Source organism: Rhinolophus hipposideros (assembly GCF_964194185.1).
Source record: "Rhinolophus hipposideros genome assembly, chromosome: 14".
In the NCBI taxonomy this organism is placed as follows: Eukaryota; Metazoa; Chordata; class Mammalia; order Chiroptera; family Rhinolophidae; genus Rhinolophus; species Rhinolophus hipposideros.
The window spans coordinates 1,619,632-1,642,586 of record NC_138060.1 but is presented as its reverse complement, the minus strand read 5'-3'; the positions used below and the strand labels follow the sequence as shown (position 1 = coordinate 1,642,586).

The 22,955-nt window shown below is 38.7% G+C and overlaps 1 protein-coding gene and 1 pseudogene across 2 annotated transcripts in view; one reads left to right on the top strand and one right to left on the bottom strand.

Moving 5' to 3' along the window:
- The first annotated feature begins 2,455 nt into the window (after positions 1-2,455).
- Positions 2,456-3,200, top strand: LOC308507251 (general transcription factor IIF subunit 2-like; annotated as a pseudogene). Its single transcript has 2 exons — positions 2,456-2,583; positions 2,814-3,200. The product of its transcript is annotated as a general transcription factor IIF subunit 2-like (transcript).
- A 456-nt stretch (positions 3,201-3,656) lies between these two features.
- The window catches only part of SHQ1 (SHQ1, H/ACA ribonucleoprotein assembly factor), a 150,001-nt gene continuing 130,702 nt past the window's right edge, over positions 3,657-22,955 (bottom strand). Inside the window, exon 11 of the mRNA XM_081072717.1 lies at positions 3,657-5,790. Coding sequence (XP_080928843.1) covers positions 5,340-5,790 — 451 coding nt within the window. The 3' untranslated portion in view covers positions 3,657-5,339. The remainder of the gene's footprint in view (positions 5,791-22,955) is intronic.

Sequence of the window (22,955 nt, the reverse complement as noted above, 5' to 3'; positions counted from 1 at the left end):
ACACACAACCCACACAGGGGACACACCTGGAGAACCCAGTTCAGGTGACCAGGGAGACAGTCACTGGGCCCCACAGGACACCTACTATATAAAGCCACTCTACCAAGACTGGGAGACATAGAAGGTCTACCTAATACATAGAAACAAACACAGGGAGGCAGCCAAAATGTGGAGACAAAGAAACATGTCCCAAACGAAAGAACAGAACAAATCTCCAGAAAAAGAGCTAAACAAAATAGGGACAAGCAATAAACCAGATGCAGAGTTCAAAACACTGGTTACAAGGATGCTTAATGAACTTAGGGGAAGAATAGATGAACTCAGAGAGACTTTTAACAAAGAGATGGGAAACAAAACGTGGAGATAGAAAACATTTTTAAAAAAAGGAACCAGTCAGAAATGACAAATATAATAATTAAAATGAACTACATTAGAGAAAATCAACAGTAGATTAGATGAAGCAGAGGATCAAATCAGCTATTTGGAAGATAAGATAGCAGAAAACATCCAATCAGAACAGTAAAAAGAAAAAAAATTTCAATGATAGTTTAGGAGGTCTCTGGGACAACATTAAGCATACCAACATTTGCATCATAGAAGCACCTGAAGGAGAAGAGAGAGAGCAAGGAATTGAAAACCTATTTGAAGAAATAATGACTGAAAACTTTCCTAACCTCGTGAAGGAAATAGACACACAAGCCCAGGGAGCACAGAGAGTCCCAAAGAAGCTGAACCCAAACAGGCCCACACCAAGACACATTATAATTAAATTGGCAAAGGTTAGAAACAAAGAGAAAATCTTAAAAGCATCAAGAGAAAAGCAGTTAGTTAGTTACCTACGAGGGAGCTCCCATAAGACTGTCAGCTGATTTCTCAACATAAACTTTGCAGGCCAGAAGGGATTAGCAGGAAAGAGTCAAAGTGATGAAAAGCAAAGATCTACCACCAACAGTACTCTACCCAGCAAGGCTGTCATTTAGAATCAAAGGACAGATAAAGAACTTCCCAGACAAGAAAAAACTAAAAGGAGTTCATTACCACCAAATCAGTATTACAATACATGTGAAAGAGAGAAGAAGGAGAAGGAGGAGGAGGAGGAGAAAACAAACAAACTCCCCAAAATACGAACAAAAGGGCAATAACTATATACCTATCAATAATTAAATGTAAATGGATTAAATGCTCCAATCAAAAGACATAAGGTGGCTCAATGGATAAAAATGAAAGACCCTTACATATGCTGCCTAAAAGAGACCCATTTCGGATCAAAAGACACACACATAGACTGAAAGTAAAGGGATGGAAAAAGATATTCCATGCAAATAGAAATGAGAAAAAAAAATACCCACCACCACCACCACCACCACCACCAACAACAACAACAAACTGGAGTAGCAATACTTATACCAGACAAAACAGACTTTAAAACAAAGGCCATGACAAGGGACAAAGAAGAACCCAGTAATTCTACCTCTAGGTATTTGTCCAAAGAAACCCAAAACACTAATTCAAAAAGACATACACATTCCTATGCTCATTGCAAAATTATTTACAATAGCCAAGAGATGGAAGCAACTTAAGTGTCCATTGATAGATGAATGGATATAGCACTCAGTCATAAAAAGGAGTGAAATCTTCCTATTTGTGACAATATGGATGGAGCTATGCTAAGTGAAATAAGTCGGACAGAAACAGGTAAATACCATACAACTTCACTTATATGTGGAATCTTACAAAAAACAAATTAAATGAAGAAACAAAACAGAAATGCATAGATACAGAGAACTAACTGATGAGACCAAGGCAGCTGGAGATTGCAGCATAGAGTACCAGAGAGGAGACAGTTGCAGAAAACCCAAGATATCTGGAGAGGGTCCCCTTTTAGTATTCAAGATAGTACCTAAAGATGACAGCATGTAAATGAGGCTGGGGAAATAATCATTGGAAAGGATTAGAGGGGACAGCACTCAGCACTCTCACAGGCACCTATTTCCATCAGTCAGACTGGAAAACTCATAATTCATGGGGCATGGGAAAATCTTCCTTAGTACTGTGAAATAGTTCATCCTAGACTGAGCACTCTTCCAGACCTCCTTAATAAATTACAATAGCAAAACCCATAAAGATCAAACAATATCTAAGTTAGTTAACTGCATCCCAAAACAAAGCTTAAAGTGTCTAATAAGATAAAATTCACAACGTCTGTAATCAAGTCGACTACAAGGCATGCAAAGATGACTCATATTGAAGACTTGTATCCAGAATTTTAAAAGAACTCTCAAAACTCAACAATAAAAAAACAAACAACATAGTTTAAAAAAGCAATGGGCAGGTGAATTCCGGCACTTTATAGTCGGCCTGCCTCAGCTTGCCCAGGCTCCAGACACTCTCCCTGCAGCTCTCCAGCTCCTGAAGCCGCTGCTCTGGGTCGTATGCCTCCTCTGGCGACAGACCCATGGCCCAGCATGGGGAACTTGACCTGATTGGTACCAAACAGAACACCGGACTGTGGCTGGTCAAAGTCTCTAAATATTTGTCACAGCAGTGGGCAAAAGCCCCTGGCACAGGTGAGGTTGGGAAACTGTGGATTGCCAAGAATCAAGGACCGAGGTGGCATTTACTATGAATGAGGATCTTGCAAATATTCATGGTATTGGTGGAGAACCAGCTTCAGTCAGTACTCCTAGAGAACATCCATTTGTCTTGCAAAGTGTTGGAGGACAAAAATTAACAGTATTTACTGAAAGCTCATTGGATAAGCTTTCATTGGAAGGAACAGTGGTACAAAGAGCTGAATGCTGACCTTCTGCCAGTGAAAACTACATGAGATTAAAGAGATTGCAAATAGAAGAATCTTCCAAACCGTTAAGGCTCCCACAACAACTAGACAAAGTTGTGACAACCAATTACAAACCTGTTGCAAATCATCAGTACAATATTGAATATGAAAGGAAAAAGAAAGAAGATGGAAAATGAGCTCAGGCTGATAAACAATATGTTTTAGATATGCTGTTTTTGGCTTTTGAGAAACATCAGTGTTATCATCTTAAGGACTTGGTGGACATCACCAAACAGCCTGTGGTGGACCTGAAGGAAGTCTTACAAGAAATTGGTATTCCAAATGTAAAAGGGATCCACAAAACACACGGGAGCTGAAGCCCGAGTACAGACATTACCAAGGAGAGAAAAAGAGTGATTAGGAAGACTCTAAGCCAGTATGTTCACAGAATAATGTTGATATGTGAACTTGAGCGCCATCTGTTATAGGAGTAAAACGGCTGATAATTTAATTTCTGTAGGTAAAATTTTTAAACAATAACTCTTGAAAAGTTACCTACGTGCTTTTTGAGGAGAAAGAACAAATTTATTTATAGACTTATATTAAATCAGATTACTGATGATGGGGTTAGAGTTTGGGGGTTAAGAGGTTTCTGTTTTTGAATATTAACTTTTAAAATGTAAAATTAGGAAATGGTTTTTAAATGAGGACCCTGTCCTTATTTTTATATCTGAGGAGCTGAGGTTATACAAATCCAGAGGAATGGCAAGGCAAGAAAAACGTAGTCAATGACAGAAACTCAAATGGAATAAAAAGCCAAAGTTCCTCATTCTGAAATTGTCAAAAAACAAAGCTGTCTTTTTTTTTTTTTACAGGTGATCATGTTCCGTATTCACATGCATTAATAAAAGGAGAACTATTTACACTAGGAAACTGTTTATACGAGGATAATAGTTTTCATCAATAGTGACATAGAAATGGAAAAAGTCATGGTCAATTGGTGTTTATTTGCTTTTAAAATAATTTGAAATTAAATGTTTTCCAACAGTTCAAGATATGTCTCCATCATCAAGACTATAAGTGTCTCAAAGACTGACTTTGCCCTAGAATTTTACTGCTCACTCAGCAGCCATGTACCGACTACCAGGTGACAAACTACAGGACAGGAGAAGGCGGAGGCTGCTGCGTGTACAGACAGGTTCACGCCAATTCCTGGGGACTGGGAACGCTTCTTTTATCTTGCTTTTTAACTAATTTTAAATAAAAGCAATACATGTCCATGGTAAAAACAAAAAAACAAACAAAAAACAAAAAAAGGCAAGAGATTTGAGATCTTTACTGAAGATGAAAAATATGCAAATGAAGATGCCCAGCATTTGTCTTAAAAAGTGCAAATTAAAACCACAGTGAGATATCACTTCTCACCTATTAAAGTGCTAAAAGTTTTCAAAACTGACCATACCAAGTGATAACAAGAATGTTAAAGAACTAGAACTGGCATACACAACATTGGTGGGAATGTAAAATGGTATAGCCCCTTTGGAAAAGAGTTCAGCAGTTTTTAAAGCTGTTAATCATACACCTACCACAATGTCTCAGTCATCCCACTCCTATTTACCCAAGAGAAATAAAAGCATATGTACACACAAAAGCTTGCACACAAATATTCATAAAAGCTTTATTTGTAACAGCCAAAATTTGGAAACAACCCACCTATCCATCAATACGTGAGTGGATAAATCTACCCACTGAAATACTAAGGTATGGTAAAAAATAAAAATTGAAAACAGAAAACAAAAACAAAACCTCTTGATACATGTTACATCAATTCATCTCAAAATAATTATACTAAGTGAAATAAGACTGATAAAAAAGAGTACATATTACATGATTCAATATTAGATTCTAGGAAATGCAAGCTAATGTATAGTGACAGAGCAAATCAATGCTTGCCTGGGGAATGGTGGTGGGTGGCATGTGGGGTAGGCAGTGGGAGAGGGGTAACAAAGGGGCACAGGACACTTGAACGTGATGGTAAGTACACTATCTTGATTGCAGTGCAGTGATGATTTAATTTGGTGCATGATTTAATTTGGATGCCTGACAATTAAGTTCACGAACTCATCCTAGAAAAAGTGCTACATCAACACTTAGCACATTGTATACTCTAAATATGTGTATGTCAAGTATACCTTGGTAGAGCTATTAAAAATATTATGGGCTCTACATTTTATAAATTCTGGCTAAATTCATCTTCAAATATTAATTATTAATAATTAATTGAATATTAATTAGATTTTGGTAAACATATTTTGTAACTTTATTTTTAAAGTTGCAACAAGAAAACTAAAAGGTATCAACATTATCTTACTGAAAAACAATGTAATATACACTAAGAACAAGTACAAAGTAAAAACAAATTCAGTCAGTAAATAAAACCAAATCTGACATCATTCTAAACAATGAATAAAGCCACTCAGAGTCAATCATTTGGAGTCTATCAGTTGTCTGTCCTGTATACTGCCATGGTTTCCAGGTTTGGGAATCTGAACTGCAGTCTTCAGTGTTCTTCAAGCTCCTCTATCAGAGGCCGAGACCCTCCAGGAGCCCAGGCAGAGGCCAGTGGCTTTTCCTGACTAGCATCAGACCCCAGGAGGGCCACCTCCCTGCACACCCCATCGTTGTTAACAAGCAGGGCACTGCTTTCCTCTAGAAAGGGACCTCGCAAGGAACTGACTGTCTTGGATTTACTGCCTTTGAGTACTTCTGGTTCTGAACCTGAGTCTTCTGTCTCAGATGGTATGGTGCTGTCTGGTTCCTCCAAAGCACCTGCCTCAGAACCGGAGGGAGGTGTTTGCTGCCTGGAAGTAGAATGGGCTGCTGTCAACGCAGCTTCTTCCTCCTGGACGAGAAGCGCGGCTGCTTCCAGCTCTTCCAGTTCTAATCCCAGCTGGGCCTTTGTCAAGGACACTTCTTTTAAGGCTTCTGCAAGAGCTGCCAACTTTTTGGACCTTGAAAACCATTTTAAGAAGAAATATTAGGACTATTCGTTAATTGGCCTGGGGACAACAGGGCACACAGCTTAAAGAAATAATAAAATAAAGTTAGGTCCACCAGGATAAATTCCAAAACAGATAAAAGATATACAAGTAAATGTAAAAAATGAGGCTAGTAAAGTATTATAAGGAAGCATAGGAGATTTCCTTTATGATCCTAGAATGAGGGTGGCCTTTCTAACTGTGACTCAAAATCCAGAAGTTATAAAAGACTGATAAATTCAACTGAAAAAGCCCAACAACTTCAGTAGGTCAAAAAAGTCATAAAAGAGGAGTGACGTCATAGGAATGGCGGCAGGGGGGCGAACTTTTTGAGTTCTCCTCCGGATCTTATCATACACGGGACATATAACCCATGAAAGGACTCTCTGCTAATCATGCAGAACAGCTAAGAGACTCATGCAAGAATTACTTGAAGGTGGGCCAACTGGGCGAGCAGGGGAAGAGGAAAAGGAGCAGAGTGGAGACCCAGCCACATCTGCGGCGGTGGAGACGCAGCCAGCATCCGCAGCTGCAGAGACACAGGGGGTCCCAGGACGGAACAGAGAACACAAAAGGCAGGAGGTGGGCTCTTTCCCTGCGTCCCACAGCTGATCTCTCCTGCTGAGGGGGGCAGCATATCCAGCATTTGAGTAATAACCTCAGCTGAGACCTCCAGTTGGGCCCTAGGTAGGACAAAGGACACAAACTCCATACCGGGGCCCCAACCCCCAGTCTCCCAATCCTAACCCCAGCTCCAAGAGACTTAAACTGGTCCCTGAACTGAGGAGTAGTGTCAGACTACAGAGGAGCCTTAGTGTTCAGGCTCTGGGAAGACTGGCATGCAGCTCTGACCCACGGAAGAGGCTGGGAAGAGTGTGATTTTTGCTGGTCTAGGAGAAAAGAGACTCCTCCACCCGCAGCCACCACGTTTTCTGGCCTGTGGGAAAAGTGTGACATAGCTGTGCTAGGAGACAGAAGACCCTCCATCCACAGTCTCCACCCTTTCTGGCCTGCCTAGGGCAGGGAAATTACAACTGCGGAGGCACTCCCAGGGGTCAGCAGTAGGCGGCACACACAGCTCTGGGCTTTCAGCAGCTCAGAAAACTCCTGCCCACCCCCCTACCCCCCACACACACACGGAAGAGGTGCCCTAAGACTCAGGAGAACTGGACACAGGGCTGGTGGTGTTACTCTCAGTGCACATTGTGCAGGCAAGAGCAGAAACTGCACTGACTTGGTAGAAACCACCATCCAGACACCATAGTCCCACTTATCTAGAACTGCAGTCCCAAGGTCAATCTGGACACCAGGTGACCGGCTCTGCCTGCACAATACGCAGAGGACTCTTTGGTACAGCAGAGGACAACCTGGTGATTACTTGGCGAGATTAAGTCAAGACTGGCACTGCTTTTTTTGTTTTGTTTTGTTTTTATACCTTTGATATCTTTGCCTGTGTTGAGTATAGGTTATTGGTTGTTTTTACATGTGAATGAATTTGTTTTTTTCTTTGTTGTTGTTACTGTTGTGCTTGGTGATTTGATTTGTTCTGAAATTGCCCTACACCAGGGCCCAGCTTAAGAAACACAAGATTCAACACAGCCAAGGCCACCTCCAGACCAAACCAGAGTACTACCGGGTTTGACCTACAAGTCACACACCCAGAGGGAATTCTCTACAGGCACAAGAGCCCATAGAGGTCAAACCTCATTTAAATGGTCAACCCTCGTGCAGCAGAACACCCTGCGGTGGGGAGAGCCAAGTCTCACAACGAGTCAGCCTAGAAGTCAACTCTACCTACTCACAAGCAAAAAGCAATTAAAGATCAACTTTAACAGGACAATATACACAATGCAAGAGTCACCTTTGGAGCACACGCAGAGGAGAGGAAGGAAATGGTGCAAGTCAAATATGAAAGACACATATTACATAAGATAACACAGAAAGAACTAAGAACCCTAGGGGATCTACCTAATACATTGAAGCAAACACAGCGAGTCAGCCAGAATGAGGAAACAAAGAAATATGTCCCAAATAAAAGAACAGAAGAAACCTCAACAACTGGAACCAAATGAAGTAGAGGTAACCAACCTGTCATAGACAGAGTTCAGAACACTGGTGATAAGAATGTTTAAGGCGCTTAGAGAAGACATAAAGAAGGATGTAGAAATCATAACAAACAACCAGTTAGAACTAAAGAATGCAATTATTGAAATAAAGAACTCAGTTGAAGGAATTACCAGCAGGTTAGATGAAGCAGAGGATTGAATCCACGACTTAGAAGACAAGTTAGCAGAGATCACCCAAGTGGAACAACAAAACGAAAAAAGAATAGAAAACAATGAAAATGGTTTAAGAGATCTCTGGGAGAACATCAAGCACAACAACATGCACAGCATAGGAATACCAGAAAGTGAAGAGAGGAAACAAGGGATTGAGAACATATTTGAGGTAATAATGTCCGAAAACGTCCCTAACCTGATGAAGGAAACCAACATACAGGCCCAGGAAGTGCAGAGATTTCCAACCAGGATAAACCCAAACAGGCCCACACCAAGACACATTATAGTTAAAATGGCAAAGCTTAAAGACAAAGAGAGAATCCTAAAAGCAGCAAGAGAAAGACAGAGGGTTACATACAAGGGAACTCCCATAAGATTATCAAATGACTTTTCTACAGAAACATTGAAGGCCAGGAGGGAGTGGCAGGAGATACTGAAAGTGATGGAAAACAAAGGCCTACAACCTAGATTGCTTTATCCAGCAAGGCTATCATTTAAAATTGAAGAAGAGATAAACAGCTTCCCAGAAAAGAATAAGCTAAAGGAATTCATTACCACCAAGCCAACATTGCAAGAAATACTAAAAGGACTTCTGTAAATAGAAGAAAGATAAAAACAATCTAACTACAAATTTAAAAATGGCAATAACTATGTACCTATCAATAATCACTTTAAATGTAAATGGATTAAATGCTCCAATCAAGAGACATAGGGTGGCTCAGTGGATAAGGAAGCAAGACCCTTATATATGCTGTACACAAGAGACTCACCTCAGATCAAAAGACTCACACAGGCTGAAAATGAAGGGTTGGAGTAAGATATTTCATGCACATAGAAATGAGAAAAAAGCTGGAGTTGCAATACTTATACTTGACAAAATAGACTTTAAAATGAAGAACATATTAAAAGACAAAGATGGGCACTATATAATAATACAGGGATCGATCCGACAAGAGTACATAACCCTGGTAAACATCTATGCACCCAACATAGGAGCACCTAAATATATAAAACAGATTTTGACTGAGATAGAGACAGAGATCAACAGTAACACTATCTTAGTAGGGCACTTCAACACACCTCTGACAACAAGGGACAGGTCTTCCAGACAGAAAATCAATATGGAAACAACAGCCTTAAATGACACATTGGACCACTTGGATTTAATCGATATTTTCAGAGCATTTCACCCCCCAAAACTACAGAATACACATTCTTCTCAAGTGCACCTGGAACATTTTCCAAGATAGACTACATGTTAGGCCACGAAAAAAGTCTTGATAAATTTAAGAAAATTGAAATCATACCAATTGTCTTCTCTGACCACAGTGCTGTGAAATTAGAAATGAACTACAGTAAAAAAACTGGAAGACACACCAATTCATGGAGGCTGAATAACATGTTAGTAAATAATGAATGGGTCAACCACGAGATCAAGGAAGAAATGAAAAGATATCTCGAGACAAACAAAAACGAAAACACGACAACCCAAAATCTATGGGATGCAGTGAGAGGGGTCCCAAGAGGGAAATTCATAGCATTGCAGGCCTACCTAAAGAAACAAGAAAAATCACTAATCAACAGTTTATCTTCACTCTTAAAGGATCTGGAAAAAGAACAGCAAAATATGCCCAAAGGAAGTACAAGGAAGGAGATAATGAAGATCAGAGCAGAAATAAATGAAATGGAAACCAGAAAAACAATACAAAAGATCAATGAATCCAAGAGTTAGTTCTTAGAGAAGATAAACAAAATTGACAAACCTTTAGCCACACTCAGTAAGAAAAAGAGAGAGAGGATCCAAATTAATAAAATCAGAAATGCAAGAAGTGAAGTGACAACAGATACACAGAAATACAAAAACTTTTAAGAAATTACTATGAGCCAACAAATTTGCCAACATATATGCCAACAAATTTGACAATCTGAAAGAATTTTCTAGAAGCATACAACATTCCAAGGCTAATTCAAGAAGAAACAGATAACCTGAATAGACTGATTACCACCAGGAAAATTGAATCAGTAATCAACAATCTCCCAACAAACAAAAGCCCTGGACTAGATGGCTTTACAGGTGAATTTTACAAAACGCTCAAAAAAGAATTATCACCTATTCTCCTCAAGCTCTTCCAAAAAATCCAGAAGGATGGAAGGCTCCCAAACACTTTTCACAAGGCCACTATCATCCTGATCCCAAAATCAGAGAAAGGCACCACACACACACAAAAAAAACTACAGACCAATATCTCTAATGAACATAGATGCACAAATACTCAACAAAATATTAGTGAACAGAATTCAACAATACATTAAAAAGATCATACACCATGAACAAGTAGGATTCATCCCTTGTATGCAAAGGTGGTTCAACATCCGCAAATCAATTAATGTGATACACCACATTAACAAAATGAAAAATAAAAATCACATGATCATATCAACAGATGCAGAAAAAGCATTTGATAAAATCCAGCAACCATTTATGATAAAAACCCTTAAAAAAGTGGGAATAGAGGGATCATATCTCAACATAATAAAGGCCGTATATGATAAACCCACAACTAACATCATACTCAATGGGGAAAAGCTAAAACCATTCCCCTTAAGATCAGGAACAAGGCAAGGTTGCCCACTTTCTCTACTCTATTCAACATAGTGCTGGAAGTTCTAGCCACAGCAATCAGACAAGAAAAAGAAATAAAAGGCATCCAAATTGGTAAGGAGGAAGTAAAATTGTCATTATATGCAGATGACATGATACTATATATAGAGAACCCTAAAGACTCCACCAAAAAACTATTAGAGCTAATAGATGAATTTGGTAAAGCAGCAGGATACAAAATTAATATTCAGAAATCAGTTGCATTTGTATACACCAATAATAAAACATCAGAAGGAGAAATTAACAAAACAATCATATTTACAATTGCTTCAAAGACTATAAAATACCTGGGAATAAATTTAACCAAAGAAGTAAAAGATCTGTATTCAGAAAATTATTAAGACACAGAAGAAAGAAATGAAAGGAGATACAAATAGATGGAAACACATACCATGTTCATGGATAGGAAGAATTAATTTAGTTAAAATATCCATACTACCTAAGGCAATATACATATTCAACGCAATTCCTGTCAAACTACCAACGACGTTTTTCACAGAAATAGAATATATAATCCTAAAATTTATGTGAGATAAAAGACCACGGATAGCCTCAGCAATCTTGAGAAATAAGAACAAAGTGGGAGGTATAACAATACCTGACGTCAAGTTATACTACAAGGCTACAGTAATCAAAACAGCATGGTGCTGGCATAAAAACAGACACATAGATCAAAAAAACAGAATAGAGAACCCCAAAATAAAACCATGCCTATATAGCCATTTAATCTACGTCAATGGAAGCAAGAATTTACGGTGGGCTAAAGACACTCTATTCAATAAATGGTGCTGGGAAACCTGGACAGACACATGCAAAAAAATGAAACCATGGACCATCTCCTTACACCATATACAAAAATAAATTCAAAATGGCTTAAGGACTTAAATGTAAGATCTGAAACCATACAATTCCTAGAAGTAAATATAGGAAGAAACTTTACAGAAATTACCCGGAATAAGGTTTTTACTGATATATCCCCTCGCACAAAGGTAGAGAATAAAATAAACATGTGGGATTACATCAAACTAAAAAGTTTTTTCACAGTAAAGGAAGCCATCAATAAAACACAAAGGGATCCTACTGAATGGGAGAAGATATTTGCCAATGATTTATCTGATAAGGGGTTAATATCCAATATTTGTAAAAAAAAAAAAAAAACTCACTTAACTCAACTCTAAAAAAACAAACAACCCAATTAAAAAATGGGCAGAGGACATGAAGAGACATTTTTCTAAAAAGCACTTTACAGATGCCAAATAGACATGAAAAATGCTCAACCTAACTAACCATCAGAAATGCAAATAAAAATCACAATGAGATACCACCTCACCCCAGTTAAAACGCTATCATCAATAAATCAACAAACAACAAGTGCTGGCGAGGATGTGGAGAAAAGGGAAAGCTTGTGCACTGTTGGTGGGATTGCAGATTGGTGCAGCCACTGTGGAAAACAGTATGATGGTATCTCAAAAATCTGAAAATGGAACTACCTTATGACCCAGCAATTCCACTCCTAGGTATCTATCCAGAGAAATCCAAAACTCTAATTCAAAAAACATTATGCACTCCTATGTTTATTGCAGCACTATTTGCAATAGCCAAGACATGGAAACAACTGAAATGCCCATCAGTAGATGACTAGATTAAGAAACTGTGGTACATTTACACAATGGAGTATTACGCAGGCATAAAGAAAGAAATGTTACCATTTGCAACAACATGGGTGGATCTAGAAAACATTATGTTAAGTGAAATAAGTCAGACAGAGAAAGACAAATACCATATGATCTCACTTATATGTGGAAATAAAGAAAAGAATAAGTGAATGAACTAATCAGAAACAGTTTTGGAAACAAAGGAAAAATTGAGGGTTGCTAGATGGGAGGGGGGTGGGGATAAAAGGGAAGATGAGGGGATTAGAAAGCAGTCAGTAACCACAAGATGGCCACAGGGATACGAAAGTTAATTTGGGGAATGTAATCAATAATGTTGTAAAGATTTTGTAGAGTATCAGATGGACACTTGTCTCATTAGGGAGACCACCTCAGGGATGATGTAGATGGCTGACCACTGCAGTGCACACCTGAAGCTGAAGCTGAACAATAATGAATGTCAACTATAATTATATATATATATATATATTTACAGGAAGCGGAGTACAGCATTAGGAATAGACAGTGGAAATGCAATGGCTGTGTGTGATGTCAGAAGGATAGTGGATGCGGGAAGAGGGTTCACACAGTGTGAGGGATATAAATGATAAACGTCTAAGTATTACTTTGTCTTGTGCACCTGAAACTAATGAAAAATAAATAAATAGTGGAAAAAAAAAAGAACATCATGATTCTGAAGGTAGGGATGATGAAGTAAATGCACTATTTGGGGGTGATGAGCAGTACCTGTCATAGTGTAAACATTAAAGGTTGCCATTGCGTTGCGGCATAGTATGTGGTCAAGAAGATTTGTTAGCCAACATCTTTTCCATAACTAACATCACCCCAGAATCTAGTGCATGGTGCCAATGTGCTGTGATAGTTGGTGTTAAGTATATTTAGGACTGGAGCAGAACCTTACCTTAGAGCTATCTTTTCTTGATCCTGTCTTGCTTTATCTTAGGGGCCTGTGATCAGTGGGCCTGGGCAGTCCGAACCGTGACCTGTGGCCAGGGTGTAGAGCTGGAGGACTTGGTCTTGCCCTGAAACCCTTTTTCATTGAAGGGGGAACAGTCTGATTTACCTATGAAACTCCATACCCATCTTTGCTCGGGGAGGTTATGATCTTTTCCCTCTGCTCTAGCCTGACCTCCCGCAGGTCAAACTCACCAAATAAATTCTAAAAGACCAAGAAACAAAAAAAGTCATAAGAAAAGTCAAAAGGCTAATAATGCAAAATTGAGAAAAATATCTGCAGCTCCTATCACAGATCAAGGCCTAAATTCCCCCAAAGAGTTCTTAGGAATGGATATAACAACCCATAAGAAAAATGGGCAAAAGACGTAAGCATACAATTCTCACAAAAGGAAATACCAATGCCTATTACATATATGAAAAGATATTCAACTTCAGTCATATGAGAGAAATACAAATTGAAGTCTTACTGAGATATTTTTTTCATTTATCAAACAGGCAAAAATCCAAATATTTGACAACACTGCTAGTAAGGCTATGGGGGGAAATGCTCCTTTCATACACTGGTGTTAAGAGATTAAATAGATAGAACCCCATATGAAGGAGCACTTGGCAATAACTTTAAAAATTGAAAATGTACATACCCTTGACCCAGCAATACCACATCTGGAAAATTAAACACATATGCTACATGGCACAGGCCCAAGGCGTTTTGCTTTTTAATGTTTTTTGAATTATGGTATTGTTTTTAATACTTAAAAGTGGGAAACAATCAAATGTCCATTAATATGGGATTAGTTGAATAATGATGGCATATACATTCAAAGGAACAGGCTACAGCTGCATAAGGAGTAAAGCATCCCATGGGCTAACCCAGATACATTGTTTATTTTTAAACCTATGTGAATGTAATACCTATTCGAAAGTTTTAAATTTACAAAATAGAAAAAATAGGCAATGTTAGAGAAAAGCATAGAGTACTTTCTATTTTTATCAGAAAACCATTTCATGTTATTTCAGAGGATATTTTTCTAAATTTGTAACATTACGTTATATTGAATAAACTTTTTCATTAACTTGGATGCATGTAGTTGTTTAGTCTTTGTTTTTAAAAGAAGCAACATAAAACATACTGCAGTTCTCCAAAAACTATGTCTTTATTGTTCTACAAAGGAAAATCTGATGTGTCAAGTGAGAAAAGGCGGCAGTGAGTGAAAATGGTCAGCATACCACCATGGCTTCTACGTTTCCCTAACTCAAAGATTAAATGAGTGTACAAAACATTTAGTGACTTTGAGACAATCTGGATAAGGGTGAGTTCACAAGACAAGTTCATTTGTAAAAGGGTAGTCCATCCCATATTGGAAGAATGAGGCTTTATTTTAATAGAGCTGAAGTAAGTGGATGCTGTGATGGGAACTACTGAACAAAGATGGTAATTTTCATCTAAGTGCCTACATACATCTACGAACCTTTTGTCTCAAAATATTTAGCATAATAATGACTTTGTGCAGGCATGCCACCCCTCGCTACCTCTCTACAAGTGTAGTCAGGACCCAAAAGCTCTACTGGAGTCAGTGTCCAAGGGTGGGTGGGAGGTACAATGGGCAATAACTATCAGTGATGGGCAACTTTCTCTTTAGCGAGGAAAACTCAGAAATTTCAGTGCTGAAATTTCCAGAGCTTAGAAAAGGAAAGGTAGCTAGGGTAAAGAGGAAAATTAAGATGAAATCAGCTGGAGTCAGTTAATGATTCCCCAAAGGGCTATAAACTCGATGAACTCTGGTCAGTTTGTGACATCTTTAAAAGTATAGTTATGGAATAAGATGGTTGCAATATAATTTACATCCATGTTCAAGATAGTTGTCGATGATGTGCACCATGTATTTTGAAACCTTGACTACCGGTGATAAAGGGTTCAGTCAAAGCTAGTGGGCCAGCATAAAACTTCTCTCCCCTAAGGTTCTGTCCGCCTAGGGACCAGTTCCCTGCCATCTTTCTCACTGAAGGAGGTCCTCTCTGCGTAGTGACACACAGCTTTAAGAGATAAAGAGCAATGAACTTTGGAGAGAAGAAAATGCTTCTTATTAAATTATAATATTAGAAGCAAAAATTTTAAATAAAAGCTTTTACTTTAGTGACTACACATCTCACATATTTAATAGCCATGACAAATCCTTTGGACAATATATGAAGGACAATGTTTCACAAATGTCATTGCACTTGCTCCTAATGACAACCCCATGAATCAGTCTCATTTTTATCCCCACATTACAGATGATGAAACAGAAGTTTGGAGGGGTTAAGAAAACTGCTGCAGTCTACCCAGTTAACAGGGGCAGGCAAGACTGGACCTCATGCCTCAGAGCTCAAGCGCTCTTCTTACGTCACCACAGAGCCTCCCACGAATATCCAGGCTCTGAAAAGTTCCCCTTCCTAAGACCACATTCTTTACTCAGTTTGAACTCTATTCAACATCTTTCAAATGAGCAAGTTCTGACCTACACAAGGCCCAGAATTCTCCAAAGAAGCCATGCCTGATATCTTTAGCTTACCAATCTTAAAGGAAGCATATACATCTAAGCTTTAACTACAGAGGTTTAGAATAGGAGGGAAAAAATGGATTATTTTGGTGGATATTAGTGAATACTACAGTAGGTATGTCAAGACCTCAAGTTAAAGCTATTTTGATCTTTGTTATTGTCTACTATAAAAATGTTATATCTGTCATTTATAACAATATAAATTTGGAATTTCAAAGTCCCTTACCTATAATCCTGGCTTTTTTTCAGAAAGCATTCCCTACATATGGGACTAAAAAGTGTCAACTCTAACAGGCAGGAAAGGGGCAAGGATGAGCCATGTGACCCAGACAGGAACTTGTGCCTGTTAACAGCTGATACAAATTTTTATCCTTCAGGGAAAAGTTTGTTTATCACGTTTAGCACTACATTATGTTTAAGTGACCCACTTATATAAGATACGTAAAAAATGAATTATATGTTCACTTCTGATTTTTTACCTCACGGACTCATCTCTATTTCTTATTATCCTACTTTTACCACCTCAAGCTGGCCAGTTTCCTAAATTAATATTAAAAGTCTGATAGAAATATTAAGTTTATGGAAGAAGTATTCTAAACTTTCCCCCCAAAGAATACTAGGATAAAAAGACCTGATTAAAAATTTCAAAAAATCATTGGTGTAGAATGTGACCTGATAGTCTAAGGAATGAAAGTTGGGTTTCTTTCTATTCACCTATTTTACACAGATAACTTAGCAATCACTGTTCATAAAAAAGAAAATTATTCTTTTGGAAAAAAAAATTAAGCCATGTAAGAGTGGCTTTTTTGTTTTTCAACTGCTGGTACAATTAGAGTTGGTTCTGTCACTCCTTGTAAATTCTAGACTCTACCTCTGCAGTGGCCTTTACATTTCAGAAAGCACCTCATTTAATGTAGTTAGTGGTTTTTCACTGTCACACTCAGACCAGACTAGCTCATGTCAAAAAGTCTTGTCAAATGACATTATTAGTTAACCATAATGCTTACAAAAACAGGTACATTCTGATATATCTCAAGGAACACATACGCTGAGTTAATAATTGTACTATAGTATATATTTTATATCTAAGTGAAGAACACCTAGCTGTTAAAAATGCATTTATTACAGAATATAGAGATTTAGCGCTTAAAAGAGCTATGACAATTGAATCATACTGCCCTATTTTAATAAAATTACACTCAAAACAGACTGTTCTTAGAAAGATTTTGGAAATGTAATCTTACCATGTAACTTAAAAAACACATTCACTTTCCTTGTATATGTGAAATAATATCCTATTTAGGAGAAAAAAATTAATTAAAGACTGCTTTCTGATAATTATAGTAAGTACAGCTATCATGAAAGAGAAGAGCTGAAAGTGCATGCCTTTACCATGGCTGAGCTTACATACAGTTTCCTCAATTATTTTATATTTGGTGACCAAGTTTAGGGGAAAAAAAATAAGGATCCATGGACGTATGAAACAGCCAAAACAATGTGCACAAGGAGCTCTGAAATGTAGGAAAAAAGAAAACTGATTATAAATAGAAAGCATACATCCTGTTTCTTGCTGTAGAGTTTTGTCTCAAACTATTAATCAACTTTTCACCACTTCCTGCAATAGCAGGTCTACTATAAATCGCATAGTAACTGACTAGGTTTCATTTCCTCTGCCAAAATCTGCCAACCCGCCAGCAATGACAAACTGACACTACAGCCAGCAACTGATAATGTAACACAGGACACCAGTGAGGCAATTCAAGAAACATTTCATACTGGATGATGGAATATACTGACTTGGCTTTTTAGTTTCAAAGGAAACACACACACACACACACACACACACACACACACACACACACACTAAGGTCCTATCTGGGAACAAACTTGCTTTTTAAAGGGAATTGATAAAAATGACATATAATCATAATTCCTCTCTAGTGAAAAGAACCAGTTCCAAACTTCAAAATCCCTTGCCCAAAACACATTTATATAATCTGACCTAAAAGGTAATGCTTTAAGTAGAAGCTGCTGGTGAAACTCTTCTCTGAAAGTTGCCACGAAAAGTAAATACCAAGTGATGTACAAATGAACACAGAATTGTCTGTCGTTATTCTGTAATAGTGAAAACCATTTTCAGTTCAGTCATTAACAGAAACAATTGATCTCTTTGAACAAGAAACTACAAATTGAATATAGAAAATACTGCAAGATTAAGAGTTATTTAAGCCATATTAAGTTTGGGCCAACGAAATAACTTTTCACTCTATTTCCAGCTTGACTTAATACCATTCTGTGGTGTGCCTGGGCTATGAAAAATGACATCTAGTCCATGAATCAGCATACTCATTTTTTGAAAACTCTCTGTATAGTTTCCCAGGGCTGCCATAACAAACTACCACAAACTGGTTGCTTAAAGCAACAGAAATTTATTCTTTCACTGTCCTGGAGGCTAGAGATCCAAAATCAAGGTGCTGACAGGGTTGGTTCCTTCTGGGAGATCTAAGGGAAGATTCTGTTCCATGCCTCTGTCTTAGCTTCTGGTGCTGCCCCCAGTTCAGCAAGCTCTGCCTCTCTGTGTTTGTTCCTTCACTGACTGTCTCCTCTCCTTTTAAGAAAACCAGTCAGACCAGATTAAGGGGCCATCCTACTCTAGTATTTAAATAGACTTGGGACCAGAGCTCCGATTCACTCCCTTATCCCCAAGGTCCTGCACTACCCGTCTTAGCTACTTCCCGCAGCCTAAATAAGCAACTTTCCACCTGCAAACTTCCCCAAGTCAGGCGTGAGCACACAGCCCTGAGTTGACCGCTACATGACCTTCCTGGGATGGCAGTAATGAGCAGCTCCACCTCCTGGACCTACCGAGAATGCGCATGCATCAGGACTCTGGCATTGACTGCACCTGCGCAAACACCATAACCAGGAAGAAAGGAGAGCCTTGCCCCAGGTGATGTCAAGCCCTCCCTCACTCTGCCCTACATAACGCCCCCAGTGGCTCCCTGTAGGGAGCCAGCCAGAGGACACCCCTTTCTGCACTGTCTCCCTTGTGCTCCAGCATAAGCCCCATTGTCTGAGTTTTTGGTTTGGCCTCTTGTCAATTTCTAATACAAAGAGAGCCTAAGAACCCAAGGTTGGTAATAGTAAAACCTCATCTTAACAATTAATGCCATCTACAACAACCCTATTTCCAAATAAGGTCACATTCTGAGGTTCTGGAAAGGACATGAATTTTGAGGGGACATTCTCCAACGTAGTAAACCCCCTGCAGCTGAAATAAATAGTGGAGATGCTCATTAATGGAGAATAATTAAGACCATAAAGTGGAGGCAAAAAATTTAATAGTAAATAGTGATTAAAAAAGGTTAAGATTTCACCTTGAAACAAAATGACAAACTACACAAATAAGTTGATAAAATATTTGACAATGTTAATATGTAGGTTATAATTGCAGCTATGCACTAATTCTCAAGATGAACAGAGAATGAACCAAGTATTAATTGTAGTTATGATTGTTCTAACAAAATTACATTATAGCATCATATGACACTCATCACTTCAGATTGGTCTTTTATAGCAAAATCACAAAGGATTTTTTTTTTTTTTTAACCAATAATCATCCAGGGCATCATCAGTTATCCCAAGAGAGCTCTCAATCCTGTGATACTCAAGTCAATCCTTTGATATCCAAAATAACGACTTTCCGCTAATGTCACTTTACTGTAGAGTTTTCTTCTTTAACTATTAACTAATCCCACATCTCCAAGCCTCATTGTCAGTGTTTCTGTGTGTGGTTCAACCACAGCTCCCATATTACTTCTATGGCCTTCGTGAAATCCTTTATCTCTTGCTCAATTTGCAATTTATTTGCACTACACAACACCAACAACCAACAAGAAGTCAAATAACAAAAATACTGGCAAGATGCGTGGGAAATATACTAGGAAGGAAATGATACCAGGGATGACAATTAAATTGGTGAACTTATCCTAGAAAAAAGTGCTACAAACCTCACTGCTGAGTATCACTGCGGTCACATTCGAAATACTGCCCTTGAGCAGCTATGCACCAATGCCAGCACCTAGCCCACCCTTCAAAGCAATTTTGGAACTCTTTTTCTGGAATGACCATCAGAGCTGTCGTCATATTACCCTTGAATGTCATCAAAATGTCTTCCTTTCAATATTTCCTTTATTTTTGGGTAAAGACAGAAGTCATTAGGGGCCAGATCAGGTGAGTAAGGAGTGTTTTCCAATACAGTTATTTGTTTACTGGCTAAAAACTCCCCCACAGACAGAGCCGTGTGAGCTGGTGCATTGTCGTGATGCAAGAGCCATGAATTGTTGGCAAGAAGTTCAGGTCGTCTAACTTTTTCACGCAGCCTTTGCAGCACTTCCAAATAGTAAACTTGGTTAACTGTTTGTCCAGTTGGTAGAAATTCATAATGAATAATCCCTCTGATATCAAAAAAGGTTAGCAACATGATTGCAACAAGTTCGCTAACTTGTCAGACCTCGTATGTCAGAATTGAGACTAAATTTATTAAGTGGTTTGATCATTAGTGAATATTTTTGTGTTTTGACTACCATCACTTGGATTCCAGTCTTCAAATAGAGAATAAAAATAAATGCTCATTAGCTGGTTAACATACAGTTGATACATTGGACTAGATAAAAAGAGGGAAATAAAATATTTAAATGCCTTTGAATAACGTAGGCAAATTATTATGGCCAATAACTACTATAAAAACTTCTTGGATGCTACGCTAAGGGACACAGCTTCCTTGTCAGCTCATAGAGACAGCTCACACTTCCCAACTACTGTGACAGGCTCAGTTCTAAGTATCTTACATGATTTGGTTAACTCATTCAGAACTCACAGAAACCCTATGAAATAGGTACTAGTATTATCCTACTGGTAAATGAGAAAATTGACCCATGGGTGCATAAAGTTGACACATTAACACAGAGACAACTCTAAAGTCCTTCAAGCAAAATACGTCTTATTTTTCATATGTTAAAATATCTGTAAACTTACACTTTTCTCCTGGTTCACAATTATATAATCATTTATTCTAAACTTCAAATTGATAAACTGCTAAGCTACATGTTTAAAATTCATGTATGAAATGTTCCTCTCCAGCACATCGGGGTGAAAGCAGCAGAGCTAAGGGCAAGGAAAGGGACTCCAGCTCCAGTAGTTACATTTGACAAAAGTGTGCACATAACAAACATATACACACACATACACATGCTGCATTAATGCACATATAAATACAAGAGGTCTCACAATTAAGTTCGCGAACTTGTTGCAATAATGTTGCTAACCTTTTTTTTGATAGAGGAATTATTCATTATGAACCTGTACCAACTGGACAAACAGTTAACCAAGTTTACTGTTCGGAAGTGCTGAAAAGGCTGCATGAAAACGTTAGATGAGGGGCGGACGGGTGTTTCAGTTAGTTAGAGCTCGCGCTCTGGGCAATGGGGCTGCCGATTCAATTCCCACATGGGCCAGGGAGCTGCGCCCTCCACAACCAGAATGAAGTCAATGAGCTGCTGCTCACCTCTCAGGTGGCCAGATGGCTCAGTTGTTTGGAGCGCCGGCTCTCAACCACAAGGTTGCCAGTTCAACTCCCGCAAGGGATGGTGGGCTGTGCCCCCTGCAACTAACAACAGCAACTGGACCTGGAGCAGAGCTGCGCCCTCCACAACTAAGACTGAAAGGACAACAACTTGACTTGGAAAAAGTCCTGGAAATACACACTGTTCCCCAATAAGTCCTGTTCCCCTTCCCCAATAAAATCTTTAAAAGAAAAAAAAAAGTTAGACGAAAACGACCTGAACTTTTCACCAACAATTCATGGCTCTCGCATCGCGACAATGCACCAGCTCACAGGGCACTGTGTCTGTGAGGTTTTTAGCCAGTAAACAAATAACTGTATTGGAACACTCTCCATACTCACCTGATCTGGCCCCCAATGACTTCTTTCTTTACCCGAAGATAAAGGCAATATTGAAAGGAAGACATTTTGATGACATTCAGGACATCAAGGGTGATACGACAACAGCTTTTATGGCCTTTCCAGAAAAAGAGTTCCAAAACTGCTTTGAAGGGTGGGTGGACTGGGCGCCGGCGGTGCGTAGCTTCCCAAGGGGCGGACTCCAAAGGTGACTGTAGTTATATTCAGCAATGAGGTGTGTAGCACTTTTTCTAGGATGGGTTCGCAAACTTAATTGTCTGACCTGGTATTTTTTAGAGCAAAGTAAACTATGTAAAAAAAAAATTGCTATGGCAATCATACATACTGAAGAGTACGCCTCAAGTAGGCGAATGAAGGTTTATCCAAATCTAGAGAACCTATCACATGCCTGTCACCGACATCTGTCTCAGAAGTGAAAGAGTGAGGGTGACAAATAGGCTGGGAAAGGTACAACGTTCATAAAGAACTGTCTGAAAGAAATAAAATCCATCCAGTCCTTCAAATTGTTTTCCATTTGCCAGACCGAATCAAATTTGCAAAGATGGAAATGTGTCTCATAAATTTGCCACATTTCTCTCTACTCCTCTTCACCCCTGCAGAACTACTTTTGCTAAAGTGTGCTTCATTTTAATCTCCAATGCTGGTGCTCAGAGCCAATTTCAAAACCAGCCCCAAGAAACTCTTGGATCTGTGCTACCTAAGGGTCTACCTTTCCTTACTGGCTGTTAGGAAATTCAAATGTGGCATGATGAAATACACCTGGAGTGCTTCCCTTTTAATTTTGTTGCTACCTTTTTTCCCCTTTGTTTACCCCCCCTTAATCATATCTTGTTTTACACACGCACGCACGCACGCACGCACGCACACGCGTGTATGCGTGTACTTTAAATAATTTCTGGTTTAAAGCAATGAAAAACAAAGTCATTTGAGTGAAACCAAACAGTTGGTTAAGAAACACACACACACAAGAACAAAAAGAAAACAAAAAAACCCCTTTGTAGGACAGAAAAGCATATGGGAAAATGGGGACCGAAAAGTCCAGAC